A 23835-nucleotide genomic window follows, 5' to 3' on the forward strand; every position below is an offset into this window, starting at 1 on the left:
TGCCAGGAGAAATATCAATAACCTCAGATATGCAGATGACACCACCCTTATGGCAGAAGGCGAAGAAGAACTAAAGAGCCTCTTGATGAGAGTGAAAGAGGAGAGTGAAAAAGCTGCCTTAAAATTCAACATTAAAAAAACTAAGATGATGACATCTGGTCCCATCACTTCATGGCAAATAGATGGGGAAACAATGGAAACAGTGAGAGACTTTATTTTCTTGGGCTATAAAATCACTGCAGATGGTGATTGCAGCCATGAAATTAAAAGACGCTTACTCCTTGCAAGAAAAGCTATGCCCAACCTAGACAGCATATTAAAAAGTAGAGACATTACTTTATAGACAAAGGTCCATATAGCCAAAGTTATCATTTTTCCAGTAGTCATGTATGGATATGAGAGTTGGACCATAAAGAAAGCTGAGCGCCAAAAAATTGATGCTTTTGAACTGTGGTGTTGGAGAAGACTCTTGTGGTGCTGGAGAAGTCCCTGGGACTGCAAGGAGATCCAACCAGTCCATCCTAAAGGAAATCAGTCCTGAATATTCACTGGAAGGACTGATGCTGAAGCTGGAACTCCAATACTTTGCCCACCTGATGCGAAGAACTGACTCACTGAAAAGACCCTGATGCTGGAAAAGACTGAGGGCAGGAAGAGAAGGGGACAACAGAGGATGAGATGGTTGGATGGCATCACTGACTCAATGGACATGAGTTTGAGTAAACTCCGGGAGGTGGTGATGGACAGGGAGGCCTGGCGTGCTGCAGTCCATGGGGTCGCAAAGAGTCAGACACGACTGAGGGACTGAACTGAAATGACTGAACTGATCTAGTCAAGTATTTAAATAATTTTTTCATGTTTCCCTTTATGTATGTTTTAACCACTTTAATAGTAATAAATTAATGAATGTTTGTTTTAGGAGCTCTTCTATATCCTAAAAAAAAAAAAAAAACCACTGTCTCCTATGGTTTTTATAAAATATGGACGCGCTTCCCTGGTGGTTCAGAGATATAAAAGGCCTGCCATGCAGGAGACCAGGGTTCGATCTGTGGCTCGGGAAGATCCTCTGGAGAAGGGAAAGGCTACCCAGGAAAGAATTTCTTCTCTTTGTGCTTACCATTATTGCTTTGAATAATTCAAATAACAGAAACTCATATATTAAGTAATAAGGGAGTGGAAGAATGGGAATCCCAGTTTCAGGCCTGCAATCACAGAGTCAGCGCCTACAGCCTCGGTGCAGTGGTAAGGGCAGCCTCTGGAGAGACACTGCTGGTTTCAGCCCTACCCCTGGCACCTCCCTGCGTGACCTCGGGCACAGGATTTAACTTCTCTGTACGTCAGCTTCTTCATCTATAAAATGGAAAGGCTAAAAATTATAGTACACCTACCTCCTGGAGTTGCTGGTAGGATCAAATTAATCATATATAAAGTACTTAGCACTTTGCCTCTATAACTGGGAGCTGCCATCACAGCTATCAGACAAGCAAGTGAGCGAGGCAGATTGGGTGTCTGGGGGAAGGCAAAGTGTATGCCCTCCGGGGCCTGTGGAACTTTGGAGGAGGGCAGTGTATTCTTTAAAGAGGGCAGAGAGGCTCGCAAACTCGGTACAAATGAACTTACTCACCAAACAGAAGTGGAGTCACAGATGGAGCTTGCGTGCTAGGTCGCTCCAGTCGTGTCTGACTCTCTGTGACCCCATGGACAGTAGCTCGCAGCCTCCTGTTTCAGTGGGATTCTCCAGGCACGAATATTGGAGTGGGTTGCCATGCCCTCCTCCAGGGGATCTTCCCGATCCAGGGATCGAACCCACATTTCTTATGTCTCCTGCATTTGTAGGCAGGTTCTATACCCACTCCAGCACTCTGGTCTGGAGAATTCCATGGACTGTATAGTCCACGGGGTCGGAAAGAGTCTGACACCACTGAGCGACTTTCATTTTCACTTTCTTCACCACTAGCGCCACCTGGGAAGCAGATGGAGGAAACAAACTGAACGTCACCAGGGGGAAAGTGGGGACTGACACACACACACCACCGCCTATAAACTGGGGACCGAGAAGGACCTGCCGTGCAGCACAGGGAGCTCTACTCAGCCCTCTCCAACGACCTATTAGAAAAGGATCTTAAACAAACAAGAATCTACGTGTGGGGGTATGTGTAAGGGACTCACTCTGCTGTACACCTGAAACTAACACAAGACTGTAAGTCGACAATACGCCACTAAAAATTAGTCAAAAAATTATAAACGCAAAAAAATGTTTTTTAAACAGAGGGCAGAGGGCAAAACAAATCCCCTCCCACCACTGAATGTATAGGAATGCAGGTCCAGTATATTCATTTCCTGGGGTTGCGAGAACAAATGACCACAAGCTTGTGGCTTAAAACAGTAGACACGTATGCTCTCACAGATCAAGAGGCCAGAAGTCTGAGATCGAGGTGACAGCGAGGCCACATGCCCCCCGAAGGCTCTGGGCAGAACCTGTTCATCGCTTCCTCCAACATCTGGAGGCCGCCAGCATTTTTTGACCTTCGTTGGCTTGACTCCACATCATTCCCGTCTCTTCCATCTTCACATCAGGTCCTCCTCCATGTCTTCTCCTCTTCTGTCTTAAATCTCCCTCAGTTCAGTTCAGTCGCTCAGTCGTCTCTGACTCTTTGCAACCCCATGAATCACAGCACACCAGGCCTCCCCGATTATCACCAACTCCTGGAGTCCAACCAAACTCATCTCCATCGAGTCGGTGATGCCATCCAGCCATCTCATCCTCTGTCGTCCCCTTCTCCTCCTGCCCCCAATCCCTCCCAGCATCAGAGTCTTTTCCAATGAGTCAACTCTTTGCATGAGGTGGCCAAAGTATTGGAGTTTCAGCTTTAGCATCAATCCTTCCAGTGAACACCAAGGACCGATCTCCCTTAGGATGGATCGCCTTTTGGATCTCCTTGCAGTTCAAGGGACTCTCAAGAGTCTTCTCCAACACCACAGTTCAAAAGCATCAATTCTTCGGCACTCAGCCTTCTTTACAGTCCAACTCTCATATCCATACATGACCACAGGAAAAACCATAGCCTTCACTAGACAGACATTGGCAAAGTAATGTCTCTGCTTTTCAATATGCTATCCAGGTTGGTCATAACTTTCCTTCCAAGGAGTAAGTGTCTTTTAATTTCATGGCTGCAGTCACCATCTGCAGTGATTTGGGAGTCCCAGAAAATAAAGTCTGACACTGTTTCCACTGTTTCCCCATCTATTTCCCATGAAGTGATGAGACCAGATGCCATGATCTTCGTTTTCTGAATGTTGAGCTTTAAGCCAACTTTTTCACTCTCCTCTTTCACTTTGATCAAGAGGCTCTTTAGTTCCTCTTCACTTGCTGCCATAAGGGTGGTGTCATCTGCATATCTGAGGTTATTGATATTTCTCCCGGCAATCTTGATTCCAGCTTGTGTTTCTTCCAGCCCAGCATTTCCCATGATGTACTCTGCATGTAAGTTAAATAAGCAGGGTGACAATATACAGCCTTGACGTACCTCTTTTCCTATTTGGAACCAGTCTGTTGTTCCGTCTCCAGTTCTAACTGTTGCTTCCTGACCTGCATACAGGTTTCTCAAGAGGCAGGTCAGGTGGCCTGGTATTCCCATCTCTTTCAGAATTTTCCACAGTTTATTGTGATCCACACAGTCAAAGGCTTTGGCATAGTCAATAAAGCAGAAATAGATCTTTTTCTGGAACTCTCTTGCTTTTTCCATGATCCAGCGGATGTTGGCAATTTGATGTCTGGTTCCTCTGCCTTTTCTAAAACCAGCTTGAACATCTGGAAGTTCATGGTTCACATATTGCTGAAGCCTGGCTAGGAAAATTTTGAGCATTACTTTACTAGCGTGTGAGATGACTGCAATTGTGCAGTAGTTCGAGCATTCTTTGGCATTGCCTTGCTTTGGGATTGGAATGAAAACTGACATTTTCCAGTCCTGTGGCCACTGCTGAATTTTCCAAAATTGCTGGCATATTGAGTGCAGCACTTTCACAGCATCATCTTTCATGATTTGGAATAGCTCAACTGGAATTCTATCACCTCCACTAGCTTTGTTCATAGTGATGCTTTCTAAGGCCCACTTGTCTTCACATTCCAGGATGTCTGGCTCTAGGTGAGTGATCACACCATCGTGATTATCTTGGTCATAAAGATCTTTTTAGTACAATTCTTCTGTGTATTCTTGCCACCTCTTCTTAATATCTTCTGCTTCTGTTAGGTCCATACTATTTCTGTCCTTTAACAAGCCCATCTTTGCATGAAATGTTCCCTTGGCATCTCTAATTTTCTTGAAGCGATCTCTAGTCTTTCCCATTCTGTTATTTTCCTCTATTTATTTGCACTGATCGCCAAGGAAGGCTTTCTTATCTCTCCTTGCTATTCTTTGGAACTCTGCATTCAGATGCTTATATCTTTCCTTTTCTCCTTTGCTTTTCACTTCTCTTCTTTTCACAGCTATTTGTAAGGCCTCCCCAGACAACCATTTTGCTTTTTTGCATTTCTTTTCCATGGGGATGGTCTTGATCCCTGTCTCCTGTACAAGGTCACGAATCTCCATCCATAGTTCATCAGGCACTCTATCTGTCAGATCCAGGCCCTTAAATCTATTTCTGACTTCCACTGTATAATCATAAGGGATTTGATTTAGGCCATACCTGAATGGTCTAGTGGTTTTCCCTACTTTCTTCAATTTAAGTCTGAATTTGGCAATAAGGAGTTCATGGTCTGAGCCACAGTCAGCTCCCTGTCTTGTTTTTGTTGACTGTATAGAGCTTCTCCATCTTTGGCTGCAACGAATATAATCAATCTGATTTTGGTATTGACCATCTGGTGATGTCCATGTGTAGAGTCTTCTCTTGTGTTGTTGGAAGAGGGTGTTTGCTATGACCAGTGCATTCTCTTGGCAAAACTCCATTAGCCTTTGCCCTGCTTCATTCCATACTCCAAGGCCAAATTTGCCTGTTACTCCAGGTGTTTCTTGACTTCCTACTTTTGCATTCCAGTCCCCTATAATGAAAAGGACATCTTTTTTGGGTATTAGTTCTAAAAGGTTTTGTAGGTCTTCATAGAACCGTTCAACTTCAGCTTCTTCAGCATTACTGGTTGGGGCATAGGTTTGGATTACTGTGATATTGAATGGTTTGCCTTGGAAACAAGCAGAAACCATTCTGTCGCTTTTGAGATTGCATCCAAGTACTGCATTTTGGACTCTATTGTTGACCATGATGGCTACTCCATTTCTTCTAAGGGATTCTTGCCCACAGTAGTAGATATAATTGTCATCTGAGTTAAATTCACCCATTCCAGTCCACGTTAGTTTGCTGATTCCTAGAATGTCAACATTCACTCTTGCCATCTCCTGTCTGACCACTTCCAATTTGCCTTGATTCATGGACCTGACATTCCAGGTTCCTATGCAATATTGCTCTTTACAGCATTGGACTTTGCTTCTATCACCAGTCACATCCACAACTGGGTATTGTTTTTGCTTTGGCTCCATCCCTTCATTCTTTCTGGAGTTATTTCTCCACTGATCTCCAGTAGCATATTGGGCACCTACTGACCTGGGGAGTTCCTCTTTCAGTATCCTATCTTTTTGCCTTTTCATACTGTTCATGGGGTTCTCAAGGCAAGAATACTGAAGTGGTTTACCATTCCCTTCTCCAGTGGACCACATTTCTGTCAGATCTCTCCACCATGACCCACCCATCTTGGGTGGCCCCACACAGCATGGCTTAGTTTCATTGAGTCAGACAAGGCTGTGGTCCATATGATCAGATTGACTAGTTTTCTGTGATTATGGTTTCAGTGTGTCTGCCCTCCGATGCCCTCTCGCAGCACCTACCGTCTTACTTGGGTTTCTCTTACCCTGGACGTGGGGTCTCCCCCAGCCTTTCCCTTATTAGGACACTTGCTAGTGGGTGTTGGCCCCACCCAGATCATCCAGGGCTTCCCAGGCGGTGCTAGTGGTTAAGTACCTGCCTGCCAGTGCAGGAGACATGGGAGACCCGGGTTCCATCCCTGGGTGGGGAAGATCCCCTGGAGGAGGGCACAGCAACCCACTCCAATATTCTTGCCTGGAGAATCCCACAGACACAGGAGCCTGGAGGGCTGCAGTACGCAAAGAGTCAGACATGACTAAAGCAACTCAGCACACATGCACAGATCATCCAACATGATCTCAAGAGCTTTCACTGAATTGCATTTACAAGGACCCTTTTCCCATAGAAGATAACCGTCACAGGTTCTTGGAATTAGAACGTGGACATCTTTGAAGGCCACTATTTAACCCACTACACCAGCATTTTCAATCCTCTGATGTTTTTCAGCATAGTAGGAAATAGAGGCTTTTACTTTGTTTGTTGCCTTAGATATAAAACAGGAAACGAAAAACTAAGGAAACTTATTTTAATATCTTAGGAAAGTAGTCAAGTGTAGAATGCAAGTGTAAACAGGTCGCAGTTTGTAAGAGTTCAGGCAGACGCTCAGGTGCCCACCTAACTACTAAAGGAAGCTGAAGGATAGATGACATGTCAATTACATGCTGTCCTTGTAGAGACAGTCTACCCGAAGTCCACGATCTTTAAGGAACGTAGTAGGGTGGGTCCCACAGATAAAAAAAATCATGTATGTCTTCTGATCTGCTAAAAGTGAAGTTGCTGAGTCATGTCTGACTCTTTGCGACCCCATGGACTGTAGCCTATCAGGCTCCTCCGTCCATGGGATTCTCCAGGCAAAAATACTGGAGTGGGTTGCCACTTCCTTCTCCAGGAGATCTTCCCAACCCAGGGATTGAACCTGGGTCTCCTGCATTGTAGGCAGATGCTTTACTGTCTGAGCCACCAGGGAAGTCCTCTTATCTGCTGAAAAGGCATGAAGTAACTTCAGAATCACACACAAGGAATTCCCTGCCTGTCCAGTGGTTAGAACTCTGTGCTTCCACAGCAAGAGGCCTGGGCTCAATCCCTGGTGGGGGAATAAGACCCTGCAAGCCACATGGTCAAAAACAGACAAAAAAAACCAGTATCATGGTGATCTTGGGGGAACTGGATAGTTTAGAAGACATATCACTGTGTATCTTTTTATATTATTTTTATGTTTGAACCATGTCAATGCCTTACCCCTTAAAAAAACAAATTTAATTACTTTTTAAGTCTATATGCCATTTATCTAACACTTGTTCCAAGACACAACATACTTACATTTGTAGCTCATGAAGCCAGTGTAAAGTTTTTGCCATATTTCGTCCATCATTAAAATGTGGTGTTGGGATCCCATACAAGTTAAATCTATGAAAACTTGACGGGTCATACTTCCGATTCTTTGCTTCTCCTAAGACAAGAAAAGGGAAGACTTCTGACTTAAGCAACACAGCTTTATGCAAGAGGCACATGATGTTCTCAGTAACAAGGAATATGCCAGTGGGAGAAAGAGTGAAACCCTAACAGCGTGGGAAACTGTAACAGCGCAGGAACTCCCAACAGACGACAGAGGCACTCTCCCACGAGAGCTGGGAGACGGTGGAGCGAGAGTTCCTTGAGTAGATTCTCGGAAAGTAGAAAGATGATGTAGAGAACGACATACAAATGCAGAATTCAGGCCCATCGACGTTAAAGAGATTCTGAAGATCAGGGGAAGTGCTGCGGGGCGTTTGGCTGCCGAGATCTGAGAGGTCGCTCTCTTACTGTTCCCCGCCCTCACTTCCCGCAGAGGGAGCCCCAGTCTTAGCCTGGACCACCGGGGAAGCCCCGAGAGGCTGGTATTTTAGAGTTGCTCTCACTAAGATTTGCATTACAACCCTCACATTTCATTATAATCACTTAATCGCAGAGACGTTTGAAGGGTGATTGAGGGCTGAGAACCCAGCAGGGAGGTCTTTAAGATCTAATACTGTATTTTTTTCAAGTATGATGTGGTGTTAGTTCTCTATTTATAGATAAGAAAGCAAGACTGAAACCAGAGGTGAGCTAGAAGGTTACTGGTCAGAGCAGCCTGGCAGGCCACAGTCCAGGGAGCTGCAAAGAGTCAGACACGGCTGAGCATGCATGCACACAAAAGCTTATGAAATGATAAGGAAAAGGCTATTCAGTCTCACTAGTGACCCAAATGATGGAAGCAAAATAGTACGCAGTCACAATTCGTCTCTCAGTTGAGCAGAAACTAAAGATTGGCAAAGCTCGTCACTGGGGAGGATGCGGGGATGGGAGTCTCACACCCGGCGGGCGCGGCGGGCCGAGGGCGGGCTGGGCGCGATTCAGCGGGCGGCGGGCTCTGAGAGTCAGAGCTTCAGAAACCAGGGCTGAGTCTTAAAGAAGCGAACCGTGTTCACAAAAATAGATGAACAATACCTTTCTATAACACTGAAAAATTTAATATTGGTAACTGACCTGAAAAGACAAGCATAAACACATACACTCCTCTCTGAACGGCAAAGAAAAACATACATCAAACTATCGTCTGTGACTGGGGATTTTAGAAGATTTTCTTTGTATTTTATACATTTCTATGTAGCCTGGATTTTTTTTTTTTTTTAATTTTTTGGCCACTCTGCGAGGCATGTGAGATCTTAGCCCCCTGAGATGGGATCAAACCCACACCCCTTGCTGCCAATGAAGTCCCTATGCAGCTTGCATTTTATAAAAGAAAATACAACTTTAGTAATAATTTAAATTAGGTATACTTAAAGAGGTCGTCATTAATTGTGTCCTTGACACATCATTTTAAGTAAAAAAATTTAAATGCATACAGCAGCTTCCCCAAAAGACTGGAGATTACTATCACATTTAACTGAAGACAATAGCTCAGTGGATGGGCTTAGAAAGATGCTTGGTATATCAGGTGTGGTGACCTCTGGTTAATGGGATTTCAGGGTTACATTAATTTTTTCTCCCTTTTTCCATGATATTTACATTCGACAATTATTTTACATTTTATAATAAAAAATGAAACACTTTCATTCTCTGTAAAAACAGATATTTAAAGGATTGGATTCTATTTCTTTTCAAGAGGCTAGTGAAACTTTTATAAAAATCAAAAAATGAAAATAATTTCAGCCATGTTATAGTCCATGAGAGCTTTTCTAAATATAAAGAAACACTGGATTGAGAGTTTGGGACCCGCAGATGCAAATTATATATTATATATATTATGGACGAACAACAAGCTCCTGCTGCACAGCACTGGGAAATATACTGAATTCCCTGTAATAAGACATAGTGGGAAAGAGCCGACGTGTGTATGGCTGAAGCACTTTGCTGCGCTCCACACACTAACACATCATAACTAAACAACACCTCAATTAAATGCATAATCAAATATTTTTAAAATCTATACTCAGTTTCATCCAACTGCTAAAGGTATTTTCAGTTCAGTCTCTCAGTCATCTCCGACTCTTTGCAACCCCACAAATCACAGCACGCCAGGCCTCACTGTCCATCACCAACGCCCAGAGTCCACCCAAACTCATCTCCATCGAGTTGGTGTTGCCATCCAGCCATCTCATCCTCTGTCTTCCCCTTCTCCTCCTGCCCCCAATCCCTCCCAGCATCAGTCTTTTCTAATGAGTCAACTCCTTGCATGAAGTGGCCAAAGTATTGGAGTTTCAGCTTTAGCATCAGTCCTTTCAATGAACACCCAGGACTGATCTCCTTTAGGACGGATCTCCTTTTGGATCTCCTTGCAGTCCAAGGGACTCTCAAGAGTCTGCTCCAACATCACAGGTCAAAAGCATCAATTCTTCGGTGCTCAGCTTTCTTCACAGTTCAACTCTCACATCCATACATGACCACTGGAAAAACCATAGCCTTGACTAGATGGACAAAGTAATGTCTAATGGCAAAATAATGTCTCTGCTTTTCAATATGCTATCCAGGTTGGTCATAACGTTCCTTCCAAGGAGTATGTGTCTTTTAATTTCATGGCTACAGTCACCATCTGCAGTGATTTTGGAGCACAAAAAAATAAAGTCTGACTCTGTTTCCACTGTTTCCCCATCTATTTCCCATGAAGTGATGGGACCGGATGCCATGGTCTTTGTTTTCTGAATGTTGAGCTTTAAGCCAACTTTTTCACTCTTCTCTTTCACTTTCATCAAGAGGCTCTTTAGTTACTCTTCACTTGCTGCCATAAGGGTGGTATCATCTGCATCTCTGAGGTTTTTGATATTTCTCCCAGCAATCTTGATTCCAGCTTGTGTTTCTTCCAGCCCAGCGTTTCTCATGATGTACTCTGCATATAAGTTAAATAAGCAGGGTGACAATATACAGCCTTGATGTACTCCTTTTCCTATTTGGAAACAGTCTGTTGTTCCGTCTCCAGTTCTAACTGTTGCTTCCTGACCTGCATACAAATTTCTCAAGAGGCAGATCAGGTGGTCTGGTATTCCCATCTCTTTCAGAATTTTTCCCAGTTTATTGTGATCCATACAGTCAAAGGCTTTGGCATAGTCAATAAAGCAGAAATAGATGTTTTTCTGGAACTCTCTTGCTTTTTCCATGATCCAGCGGATGTTGGCAATTTGATCTCTGGTTCCTCTGCCTTTTCTAAATCCAGGTTGAACATCTGGAAGTTTACGGGTCACGTATTGCTGAAGCCTGGCTTGGAGAATTTTGAGCATTACTTTACTAGCGTGTGAGATGACTGCAATTGTGCGGTAGTTTGAGCATTCTTTGGCATTGCCTTTCTTTGGGATTGGAATGAAAACTGACCTTTTCCAGTCCTGTGGCCACTGCTGAGTTTTCCAAATTTGCTGGCATATTGAGTGCAGCACTTTCACAGCATCATCTTTCAGGATTTGGAATAGCTCAACTGGAATTCCATCACCTCCACTAGCTTTGTTCGTAGTGATGCTTTCTAAGGCCCACTTGACTTCACATTCCAGAATGTCTGGCTCTAGGTGAGTGATCACACCATCGTGATTATCTCAGTCATGAAGATCTTTTTTGTACAGTTTTTCTGTGTATTCCTGCTGTCTCTTCTTAATATCTTCTGCTTTTTAGATGTCTCCTAAAAGGTTGTCTCTATATATATCCATTGATACGGTTCTTTTTAAAACAGTTAAACGGCATTGGGTTAGACAGTACTATCGATGCTAAACTTTTTCCAAAAAGCAATAAAATATTTTCACAATAAATAGAGGGAAGGAAGAATAAAGGCAAAAGACAAGAGGGAGGAAAAGGAGAGAGAACCGGGGAAGTGGGGGTGCAACGGGCGGGAGAGAGCCCCTCGGAGGCCAGGAGCCGGGGCGGGGCGGGAGGGTGGAGCCCGCCCAGGGCCCAGTCCAGAGCACAGTGAAGATGGAGCCAACCCGGGGCCCGGGGTCCGGAGCACCTGACGGTGGAGCCCACCCAGGGCCCGGGTCTGGAGTGCGTGTGCCCAGGGTCCGGAGCACGGTGAAGACGGAGCCAACCCGGGGCCCGGGGTCCATGTAACGACCCGCAGAGACCAAGAGAAGCCTCGCGTGGAGCAGAGGGCCTGGGAGACAGCCCCGGCTGTAGAGGAGGTTCAAGAGGAAGAGGATCCAAGGGCAGTGGGGAGAAAAGTAAGACAGAGAGGGGGGCCCCTACCGCCTGGAAGAGCGAGTCTCGCTTCTAACTAAGGTTGACTGCGGGAGCCGGCGTGAGGACTTCCACCCGTGGCAAAGGTCATGAGGAAGGAGGCTCGACATACACAAAGGCGGGATCGAGCCTCAGGAGTCCCCCTGGAAATCCTCGAACATCTACCCCCATAACCAGAGCCTGCCTACTTTACTACTTTGTGCTCTCACCTACACCTCTGACTTTACGGGGGGCTGTCCCCCACCACCTCTTTCGGAGAAGGAGTTAACTTAGAGCTCCAGTTAATAATAATTCCTGGGTGTAACAGGAGTGTTTCAACCTACAAACTCCTCTGAAGGTTCTCTAGCCTGCCTGACAGGCTTGTCCGGCCACATGTGATTGCTCACAGCCTCCCAACCGTGAGAGGCACGAGATGCTTTAAACCTTCTAAAAAAAAAGGTTCTTTAGAGAAGTTAGAAAACTATTAGTATAAGTATAGTGGGCTGATTAGAAATTGTATTGGTGAAGGGTTTTTCATTTGTTGAGCCAATGTTTGTTGCTAAGACTCCACATCCCCTGCCCTTATACACATTAATGAATATATAGAAGAAATAAGTATTAACCTTTGATATTAATCACGTTGGACCTTAGGCTAAGTAAATTCTTTCCTTAATTAAAACCCACTACACCCTCACCCTATAGGAATTTAACTTTATCTGGTACCTTTGGAAGGTGGAGTCTTTTTTAAGAATAATCACCCCTGGAGAAATAAGTGTCCTGGTTGACTGACCGCTGTCACAAGGAGAGGGTCATAAATTGTCAGCAGGCCCCCTGGCCAGAAGATGATGTAACACCCCTAAGACCTCTGTATACATTTGTATGAAGCACCTGACTTTGATAAAAGTCAGGACTGCTGACCCCACGTGACTTTTGCATAACATCTCAGTGTATAAAAGTAGACCATGGAAAATAAAGAATTGGGATCAGTTTCTCGAAATACTGGTCTCCCCATGTCGCTCTCTCTCTCAAACTCTGGCTGAGTCTCCATCTGGAGCGCAGAACCCACCATGCTTACTAATTATGCCTGGGCTTCTAAGATCCGACTGGGGAGGCCTCAGTGTCTCCTCTCCTTCGGGAGAACGGAAGGACGCCTGCAGCCTACGTAAGTGGTGCAAGCTTCTTGTCTTGAAGTTTTATTGGTTTCCCGCGTAAACCAAGCTACTCAGCCTCTTTTCTCCACTGAATTTTCCTACTGAGCTATCCTCATCCTATTACTCTTTACATCTCTAATTAATATCTAATTAAAGCCAGTGTACTCACCAAAGCCGTCTCCCCTTCGAATACCCTGGATCAGCTGGGGCTGGACCTCGGCAGTTGACCAGTTGGTGAATCAGGCGCAACCCATCCACCCTCTCAGGACATGAGAGTGTGCCCAGTTGCTCAGTCATGTTCCTCTCTTTGCAGCCCCCTGGACTGGAGCCCACCAGGCTCCTCTGTCCATGGGATTTCCCAGGCAGGAATACTGGAGTGGGCTTGCCACGCCCTTCTCCATTCTCAGGATGTGTTCAGTTCAGTTCAGTTGCTCAGTCATGTCTGACTCTTTGCGACCCCATGAATCGCAGCACTCCAGGCCTCCTGTCCATCACCAACTCCCGGAGTTCACTCAGACTCACGTCCATCGAGTCAGTGATGCCATCCAGCCATCTCGTCCTCTATCGTCCCCTTCTCCTCCTGCCCTCAATCCCTCCCAGCATCAGAGTCTTTTCCAATGAGTCAACTCTTCGCATGAGGTGGCCAAAGTACTGGAGTTTCAGCTTCAGCATCATTCCCTCCAAAGAAATCCCAGGGCTGATCTCAGGACGGGTATTAGAGTCTAATTCTCAATCCTCTGTTAGATCAAAATTCTACTTAGCTCACACAGGTCAACAATTAACTTGTAACTTACAGCACTTAAACATCCAATGCCTTTTGGTTATGCTATAGAATAATTCTAGTAACGCAAGCTGAGTCGCTTCAGTCCTGTCTGACTCTTTGTGACCATGTGGACTGGGGCCCACCAGGCTCCTCCATCCATAGGATTTCCCAGGCAAGAATACTGGAGTGTGTTACCATTTCCTCCTCCAGGGGATCTTCCTGACCCAGGGATCGAACCCACGTCTCTTATGTCTCCAGCATTGGCAGGCAGGTTTTCTTTACCACCGTCGGCACCTGGGAAGCCCCAGTTCTAATAATAAGCTACTTTTAGTCACAATCACTTAATGCTAACACTAGTATTACTGAGCCCTACCTATGTTCCAGACACCATGCTTGGTATTTTGCAGGCACTCACTTCATCCGCACAACATTATCATCCCTACCTATTTAAGAAATTTAAAATAGATGATGATAAGTAAAATATTCAAGGTCTGAAAGATAATCAGTGGTAAGCAATGCCTTAAACTTCATGATCTGAAAATTTCTACACTTGACCAGTAACTAATATTCCTCATATAAAGTGAAGCACTTAGAATAATCTTGATATTTGAATAAGAATGGTATTTTTTTAAGCCTAAATCCACTCACACAGGATTAGACTACATAACATTTCATCTTCACTGCTTCTTTTCGTTGTTTTAATGATATACACTTTCACACATATTAAAAGGGTATATGTGCCCAGCTCTCAGGGTTTGTAAGCTTATAAGTTGGGCTTCCCAGATGTTGCTAGCGGTAAAGAACCCGCCTGCCGACGCAGGAGACAAAAGGAGACGCGGGTTCAATCCCTGTGTCGGAAGATCCCCTGGAGGAGTGCATGGCCTCTCACTCTGGTCTTCTAGCCTGGAGAATCTCCATGGACAGAGAGAGGAGCTTGGCAGGCCCCAGTCCATAGGGTCACACAGAGTCAGACAGGACTGAAGTGACTTAGCATGCATTACTAGAATTATTCTATAGCACAACCAGGCATTTCATCTTTAACCTCATCATCTCCCTATCCCTCTTCACAAGTCTGAGTGTCATATTCTCCTGTTTTACACCAGAGGAAACTTACCCACAAAATAATCGTTGTGAGATACAACATACAGATCATGGCCTGCCTGTGCTTCTTCAAATACCTCTTTATAGGGTTTCGGTGGATTCACCATATCTCTAGCGGACGTTTCTGAAGAAAGAATGAATGAAATCAGTTTTAAGCTACTTTTCATCTCTTTGTAACATTTAAACTGACTAGAGCATATGACAATCTAGGTGTGCTGAGTGCACAAGTTACAGGGGCACGCAGCCAGCAACACAGAGACTGACGGCCGAGACGGGAGCAGCCCAGGCCTTACGGTCTCAGGGACCCCCACTTGAACAGGCTCCCTCCCTAGAGTTCTGAAGAATGTTAACCACTTTGGTCGTCCTGAGCCACATGCCAAGCCCAATTAATTTCCCAGTTTTGAGAATCTCAGGATAATTTTTGTTTTAGTATGCTCCAGACTTCCAAGATGATCTAGGCAAATTTGAATCACAAATCAGCTTCATAAGCCCTGGTGCCCTGTGGGGATGCCTTGATGCAAATTTGGGCAGCTATAGACTATAGCGCGCATCCTGAATCTGTAGCTGCGAATATCCATCTAACTGGCCCAAGGTGCCAGGGAAATCACTGGCATCGGGAAGATACTCTTCTTCCTTCTGGCCCCAAACCTAGAGCTAGGAGGTCTTTGTTGAATAGCTGCTTTCCCAGGACTGGTAGTTCCTGGCTTTATATACAGCGAATTATTTTGTCTTTATTGTTTCCTGTAATGATTTTGAAATATAATTCCATTTGCAGTTTTCTCTTTGTACCTAACAACATATTGAGGTGTTTTCTTTCTTTTGGACTGTATGCCAAGAATTGGGGTCTGTAAACAAACCGTTAAGGATATTGGAAGGTGGTCCTGCTCAGAATAATCCTGTAAAGCAGTACTTCTCTTCTGATGTAGGAACCATTACACCTATTAATGCACATACACATGTTCTGGAGCATTCCTTTTACTATATACATAAGTGAGTACTTTTCATATTAAATGAACTAATCCTAGAGAGCAGTTATAAGTACCGTAATTCCATAATGTTCTGTCTGCTTAAATACAATTTTTAACCTATTTAAAAGGAAAAAAGATATTTTACCTCTTCTATTTTTTTATTGTTTCTAAAGTTGTAAATTTACTGAAATATTGAAATCAATTCCATAGAGTTATTTTGGAAACTACTGATGTATTTATTACACACAGCTTTTTTATTCATCTTTAAATGACCTCTTCTAAAATACATTTTTAATATTTCAAATATTAACAAATTTTAACTTTATATGTGATAATAAAGTACAACTGCAGATTTTGCCTTCAAAGACAAAGGCATAATTTATCTCCAGAACAGATACTACTATGTGAACGGAAAAACATCCTAATGGACCTTTTGGTAAGAAAGATAAGGTTCCTGGAGCAAAGCCTCAGCGGATGCAGAAAGACAAAGAGAGAAGCACCTCTCTCAGCAGGATGCTAAAAAGACAGAGTTTGAGGTCCCCTGTAATGATATCTGGAGGGGGAGGGTAACGGACCTAAAAAGGCAGAGAGTGAGAAGGTTTACAGGACAGTACCCAAGGGGCAAGAGGCAGGGAGGCAGAGGAGAGACGGCCGTGGAGATACATGCGCCACCCCCTCTCCAGATGAAAGAGGAGTCTGCCCTGACGCTGCCTGTTCGCTTAGTAAGCAAGTACACATCGTGGACCGGTATGAATGAGTGTTGTACGCAGCATTCAGCAAACTTATCTGTTCCGTGGTCTATTGTATGAAACCGAGTTTCATAAAGAGTTGAGAGTTATACGCAGACCTAGGGAACAGACAAGGGCGAGGGGTCTGGGGGAGGGAAGCATTGGGAGTTTCGGATTAGCAGATGTGAGCTGCTACAACAGGTTGGATAAGGAACAAAGTCCTGTCGCATGTCACAGGCAGCTATATCCAAGCTCCTGGAGTAAACCACGATGGAAAAGAACACAAAAAAGAATGTATCTACATGCACAACCGAGTCAGCTTGCTGTACAGCAGGAATCAACAGAACATTTGTACATCAACGGTTCTTCAATTTAAAAAGAAAATTTTAAAAAAGAGTTGAGAGTTACAAGCATATCAGAGGCCTTGGTGGAAATAAAACCCATCAGTAGGTGCCAGGAGGAAGGATGGCCGCCCTCACAGCTGGTCCCAGCATCGGCGTTCCTGAGTCTGTTTCCTGTGTCTGCTCCATCTCTGCTCTGCGCCCTGAACCTCCTCTCCAAACCCTGAACTCACGGCCTGAACACACGGCCTTGACACACTCGAAGGCCTCTGGGTCTAAAAGTAACTTTCTTGCTATGATCCTGTCTTTCATTCTTGACATCATCTGCACCAGCACTAAATAAACCCCAACAGGATACTGAATCCCATTTTCTAAGAAAACATTTTATCCACTCCCTCCCACCCCTTATTTTCACTACCTCTGACGATTGCCGTCCCAAATGTCGTATTGAGTATGTCCAGGCCTTTAGGCAATCCTGGTGTCTGATCATGAGATTTTCCTAACGGTGCCCGTTGATTGCTAAAATATACTGACTCCTTTTTATCTTTCATTTTCTGTTGAAACGTTGTTATAGGCTGTGGGTTGATCAATACCTTTGCCTAAAGAAGTCATACAAAGCAAAGATGTAACAACCAAAAAGAAAGAAATCTGAACATTGAAACTCAACAGCCAGGGAGCAGAGAATATGAAAGTGGAAAAGCATTTCATGATCGTTGCCTTGGCTCACCTTCAAACCCACCATCACACTGGGACTGTGCAGCTTAAACGCGTCAAAACGTGACTTTTCACTGAGGCTAAAGTGTTTATGAGGGCAGCTCCTTGGTTCGCAGCTCGAATATTCCAGAGGAGTGGGAATGATGAGCACAAGAGCCACGAGAGCCCCACAGGCTTCCTGCAGTTGCAAGAGCCGGCCTTCTGCCCCGGGACTGTCTGTTCAGTCCGGAGCAGATAACACGGACACCCCGGGTGCACACAGTGCCCGCACCAGCGCGCTGAGGTCTCCAGCGGCACCCAGCCTCTGTCCTCGCCACGCCTTACTGAACCTTGACAGCACCTCTCTTTACCATGAAAGTGCAAGTGTTAGTGCTCAGTCGTGTCCGACTCTGGACTGGGATTCTCCAGGCCAGAACACTGGAGTGGGTAGCCTTTCCCTTCTCCAGGGGATCTTCCCAACCCAGGGATCGAACCCAGGGCTCCCATATTGTAGGCAGATTCTTTACCAGCTGAGCCACCAGGGAAGCCAAGAATACTGGAGTGGGTAGCCTCGGCCTTCTCCAGGGGATCTTCCCGACTCAGGAATTGTTCGCCGGGGGATCCTCCTGACTCAGGAATCGAACTGGGGCCTCCTGCATTGCAGGCGGATTCTTAACCGGCTGAGCTATCGGGGAAGCCCACCCCTTTTTACCGTGGGAAAATGAAGTGCGGCTCAGCTTGTATCATCCAAGGGGACAATACGCAGTCTGGAGCTTACGCCGTTGACTTTCCCGCACTCACTGTCTTGCCTACTGCCGCTTGGATTTTTCATTAAGAGCGGGAAGGAGGTTGGAAGTGATGATTTCACTAACACTTCATTTATGCATTTTTTCCCCCTTGGAGGTGAATAACATACAGGGAAAAACAGAGAAGAAGTTACCGGTATCGAAATTTTCGACCTTATTCCGTGTGTCAAGGAAGGTGCGATTTGAGGATCATTTGCTCTGCCGTAAAATACTCTTTCGGCTCCAGCAGGTGGGTATCTGAAGTTGAAAAATTTTTTTGCCTCAGGTGGGGTCATTAGCTGTCAACAGTGAGAGAAGAAAATAGAATGAATCATCAAATACAGTTGATTGATATCAGCAAGACAGATCTATACCAATCAAGGAACATCTTTCATTACATGAGTATAACAAGTACTGGGGAGCTCCAGCACCCAGTAATAAAGCATCTTGAAAGTTGTTTAATGGAAATAAACAGCATATTTTCAAAGTTATCTTTAGCTGCAGCACCATGGATAGACCTAGAGATTGTCACAGAGTCAGTCAGAGAGAGACAGGCATCGTGATGTGCCTTAATCACACTCGGTTATCACACTGAGTGAAGTCAGTCAGAGAGAGACAGGCATCGTGGTGTGCCTTACGTCTAGGAAATGTCACACTCGGTTATCACACTGAGTGAAGTAAGTCAGAGAAAGACAGATATCATGATATGCCTTATGTCTAGAAAATGTCACACTCGATTATCACACTGAGTGAAGTAAGTCAGAGAAAGACAGATATCATGATATGCCTTATATCTAGAAAATGTCACACTAGATTATCACACTGAGTGAAGTAAGTCAGACAGAAAAAGACAGATATCATGATATGCCTTATATCTGAAATCTAGAAAAATGATAAAATGAACTTATCTACAAAGCAGAAAGAGTCACAGATGTAGAATTATGGTTACCAAAGGGGAAAGGAGGTGGAGGATAAATTAGGAGTTGGGATTAACGTATACACACTGCTATATATAAAATAGGTAACCAGTAAGAACCTACTGTACAGCACAGGGAACTCTACCTTCATGGGAAAAGAACCTAAGAAAGAGTGGATATAGGTATATATATATAAATGATTCACTTTGCTGTGTTCCTGAAACTAACAGAACATCAGAAATCATCAGAAATCAGCTATACTCCAATAAAAATAAGTCACATTTAGAAAGCAACCGGGAAGTATTTAGGTTAGGAAGAATACCATAAAAGACTATTTCCAATCTAAATAAATGGAAAACTCCAGTAGTTTTCATAGAGCTGGAAATTGTAAGCCTGGGATTTTCATTTCCTCATTCAACTCAACAGAAGGTCTTATAGTAAAAAAAAAAAAAAAATCCAAATGGACCACATTAAAGTTATGCAACTCTCATAAGGAATGTAGAATGCTGTTTATCTTAGATTCACACAAATGCATGTTGAAAACACTCACCCTGGGGAATCTTTCCGTCAAGCAGGTTGCAGCTCTGTATCCAATCGGAAGAACTTTCCCTGCCTAAGGAGAGAAGAGCAGTAATCGGTCATTGTGAAGGTACAGGGAGGGTGTTTTGAAGAAAGCAATGTATTTCCAATTTGGCCTATGCTTCTAACACTTCAACTACTTAACACAAAAAGAAAAACAGGAAAAACAAATACCAGATCTAAAACCATCCTGAGGTAAAATACAAACATTAGGCGCTATGTATATTTTGAGTTTACCTTTTTTTTTTTTTGCAGTTTCTGAACTCTGCAGCCTGCTAAGGGACTCCACTCTCAGAAATACCTTGCCACAGTTCACAGGTTAAGTATCAGCTGTCCTATCATCACGGGCTTCCCTGGTGGCTCAGAGCGTAAACCATATGCCTGCAATGCAGGAGACCTGGGTTCAGTCCCTGGCTCAGGAAAATCCCCTGGGGAAGGAGATGGCAACCCACTCCAGTACTCTTGCCTGGAAAATCCCATGGACGGAGGAGCCTGGTAGGCTACAGTCCACAGGATCGCAAAGAGTCGGACACGACTGAGCGACTTCACTTTCACTTTATTATCATCAGTACAGTGGGGCTGTGACCGAATTCAAGCTAAACACAAACAATAAGCATTTCTGAGTGTGCATGCGTGTGCTTGCATTACGGGTATATTTCCGCCAACACCCTGGCTTTTGATATATAAGAACGTGTCCCCCCCCCGGCCAAGCTCCTTCTGTGAATGGTCCTAACGTCACTTGGCTTTGTTCACTTATTTCTAATCTGGGTCTTATCTGTCCTTCTCTTGCCCAAGCAAAGATTATAACTGCTCGTTCCCAGCCATGCATCTCGTATCTATTTCCCCTTTATCATTTCAAGGCAGCTGATAGCTATTTTTGCAAAGCATAAGTTTCTCTTTAAAAAACCGAGAGAAAGAAACTTCCCGTAAGAGTGTTCTAGGTCTCTGGAGGGGGCTGGGGAGAATCGGGGAAAAGCAGAGAGGCTGAGAGTTGGGTGGAGGGATGACTGTACAGAAGTAGACTGATCAGATAAATGAGGGATGGCTGGGTGACAACACAGACAGATGGATACAGATGAATACGTGGGAGTTTTTTATGAAGATGAACGTTAACTGCAGAATTCCTCTTAGAAGGAGAACCAACAAGATTAAGAGAGTATCTTGATGACATCTGAGTGCAAAAGAGGGTGCCCACAGACATGCTCAGACAGAGAATTTAACTGCTTTGCCAAAGAATGGGGCTTCCCTCCTGGCTCAGTGGTTAAGAATTTGCCTGCCGATGCAGGAGAGGCAGATTCTATCCCTGGGTAAGGAAGAGCCCCTGGAGAAGGAAATGGCAACCCACTCCAGTATTCTTGCCTTGCGGGCTACAGTCTGTGGGGTTGCAAAAGTGTTGGACACACCTGAGCGACTAAAGCAACAACAACAAAGCAAGTAGGAACTCCTGATGGGACAGACTAAGGAAGGATTAAGGGAGATGACTAGTCAGATTGAGAGGAGACTTGCCTGATGGTCCACTGGTCAGGGCTCTGTGCTCCCAACACAGGGGTACAAGTGTGATCCCTTGTTGGGACACTAAGATCCTTCATGCTGCATGGTATGGCACAAAAAATAAATAAATAAATAAAATAAAATAGGAAGAAAGGAAAGAAAAATTGAGCGAAAAGTGAATGGAGGGAAAGATGAAACAGTGAGGTCAGAGGCCAGGGACCCAGGATGAGAACTGGCCAGTGACACACAGCCCAGCCTTAATGCCAGACCTGGAGTAAATTCTACTTATAACTGCACAAAGGGAGAAGAGTCCTGTGTGAAAAAGGAGAGGGACTGTGCTCTAACTTGAGCTGAAGAGGGTGGGAAAAAGAGAGGAGACATATGTGACCTTTTCCATTTCCTTTAATTTTGAGATACAAGTAATTTTTTAATTCAGCTGGAAATTATAAGAAATCCCAGCAGTATCAGGGAACATAAAGTTGCTCTTACTATACATGTTACATGAGTGCCAGCCATTCTTTTAAATATTTAATGGAAAGATTACTTCATAAAGCTGGGGACACCCAGGGCAGCTACTGTCCAGATGACAGACGGTTAGAGAGACAGAAGGAAGGACGGCTGGACTGACAGGCCCATCGGTCCATGGCCTGAGTCTGCTTGTCCCTCATCCACGTCCCTTCGAGTGTTTGACAGCAGATACTCCAGGTTTCCATCGTGCAAACATTTCACTGGACAAAAACACTTGCTATCCTCCCAGAGCTGCCCACTTGGAAAGCAGTGTGACCCCAGATCAGTGGCTATAATCAGGTTTCAATGTCCTCAGGTCACTTGATCGGGGGCACAAAGATGGAAGTCATTGTATCTGATTTCCGTCTGTGGAGTCATCATAACACATGTGTCCATCTCCGCCAGTCACAGAGCTCTGCTTATTTCAGTCGTTCTCAAGGATGACTGCGCATCAGCTTGAGGTATGAAGGATGCAGAACTCACCACCCCCAAATATGCCTCTTTGGCATAAGGATTACATTGAACCAATCACTTTAATAGATAGCAGACACGAGAGAAGCTCTGAAAATGGAGTAGAAGTTGCCCTTTTGTAAGGATTGCATGCATTTTGCAAAAGACATCACTGTAAACATGTCTCCTCCCCTGTATGAGGAAGAGAAGTTTGAATCTAAATGTCCAGACACCTTTATCAATGGCGAAGATACCAGTGTAAGCTGTGTAATAAGCCTTCCCCTTGCTTACCACGCCCTCCCTGGTCACCTGCCGCAGCTGGCCTTCTTTTGGCACCAATTCTTTTTTGTTTTTCTCATAGTTACATGAACTTTTTTTTAAATTGAAGTATAGTTGATTTACAATGTTGTGTTAGTTTCTGCTGTATAGCAAAAGAACTAAGTTATACATATTTATTAAAATATTCTTTTCCATTATGCTTTATCACAGGATACTGAAATAGTTCTCTGTTAACATCTTTTTTTTTGTCTTAGCTAAATGGTACTTAAAGTGGTGTCTTGAGCCATCTTGGGCTTCCTCCGTTTTCCTGGGTTTTTTCCGTGTACATATGAGGTATACATGTTAATAAACATGTTTGTCTTTCTCTTGTTAATGTCTTTCGTCACAGAAGGTTCTAGCCTAGAGCTCAGAAAGGTAGAAGGAAAATTATTTTCCCTTCCCTATTGTTTCTCTGTCAAGTTCCAAGACATGAATATACTCTTTTCTTCATAGCCTACATTTTGAATCTGTGTATTTGAGCGCATTCCAAACATACTCCCCAAGTTTGGTGAAAATCTGTTGTGTGATTTCTCAAGTGGCGCAGTAAGAGACAAACAAAATGAACTTCGGTATTAATTGTATAAATAAACTGCTAAATATGCAACAATAGGCAAATGGTTAAATAAAATATGTTACTTTCAAATGATATGCTATCATGGAATGGTTTAAACCATTCCATGTATATAACCATGTATATAAACCATTTTAAATGCTCATGAGACAACATGAATTTAAAACAGAGATATAAATTTGTATTGTACAAATTCACAGACTCACATCTCTGTTGGCAATACGCACATAACGCAGAGACAACAAGTTGTGAGCTGTGATTGCCATTTCTGAGTGGTGACGTTTCTTTTTGTTGTTGTTGAGTCACTCAGTCATGTCTGATTTCGAGACCCCCGTGGACTGCAGCACACCAGGCTCCTCTGTCCTTCACAATCTCCCGGAGTTTGCTGCAACTCATGTCCGTTGAGTTGGTGATGCTATCTAACCACCTCATCCTCTGTCGTCCCTTCCCCTTTTGCTTTCAATCTTTCCCACCATCAGGGTCGTTTCCAATGGGTCAATTCTTCGCATCAGGTGGCAAAAATATTGGAGTTTCAGTTTCAGCACCAGTCTTTCCAATGATTATTCAGGACTGATCTCCTTTAGGATGGACTGGTTGGATCTCCTTGCAGTCCAAGGGACTCTCAAGAGTCTTCTCCAACACCACAGTTCGAAAGTATGTGGTGCTTTTGGTGCTTTCTTCGGTGCTCAGCCTTCTTTATGGTCCAACTCTCACATCCATACATGACCACTGGAAAAACCATAGCTCTGACTAGACAGACCTCTGTCAGCAAAGTGAGGTCTCTGTTTTTTAATACACTGTCTAGATTCGTCATAGCTTTCCTTTTAAGGAGCAAGTGTCTTCATTTCATGGCTGCAGTGGTGAACTTGCACGTGCTTTTATTTTCTTCTGTGTTGTTTTCTCAATA

At 44.2% G+C, this 23835-nt stretch overlaps 1 protein-coding gene across 3 annotated transcripts in view; it reads right to left on the reverse strand.

The window, feature by feature from the left end:
* Positions 1-23835, reverse strand: part of EFHB (EF-hand domain family member B) — a 65405-nt gene that overhangs the window by 28485 nt on the left and 13085 nt on the right. For all 3 annotated transcript variants that reach the window (XM_019964680.2, XM_070797283.1, XM_019964689.2), the window contains exons 2-6: positions 19563-19625; positions 18251-18394; positions 17036-17216; positions 14594-14704; positions 7234-7363 (exon numbers count right to left, since the gene is read on the reverse strand). In XM_019964680.2, the coding sequence (XP_019820239.2) occupies positions 7234-7363; positions 14594-14704; positions 17036-17216; positions 18251-18394; positions 19563-19625 (629 nt within the window). The remainder of the gene's footprint in view (positions 1-7233; positions 7364-14593; positions 14705-17035; positions 17217-18250; positions 18395-19562; positions 19626-23835) is intronic.

This window comes from Bos indicus, chromosome 1 (assembly GCF_029378745.1).
Source record: "Bos indicus isolate NIAB-ARS_2022 breed Sahiwal x Tharparkar chromosome 1, NIAB-ARS_B.indTharparkar_mat_pri_1.0, whole genome shotgun sequence".
In the NCBI taxonomy this organism is placed as follows: domain Eukaryota; kingdom Metazoa; phylum Chordata; class Mammalia; order Artiodactyla; family Bovidae; genus Bos; species Bos indicus.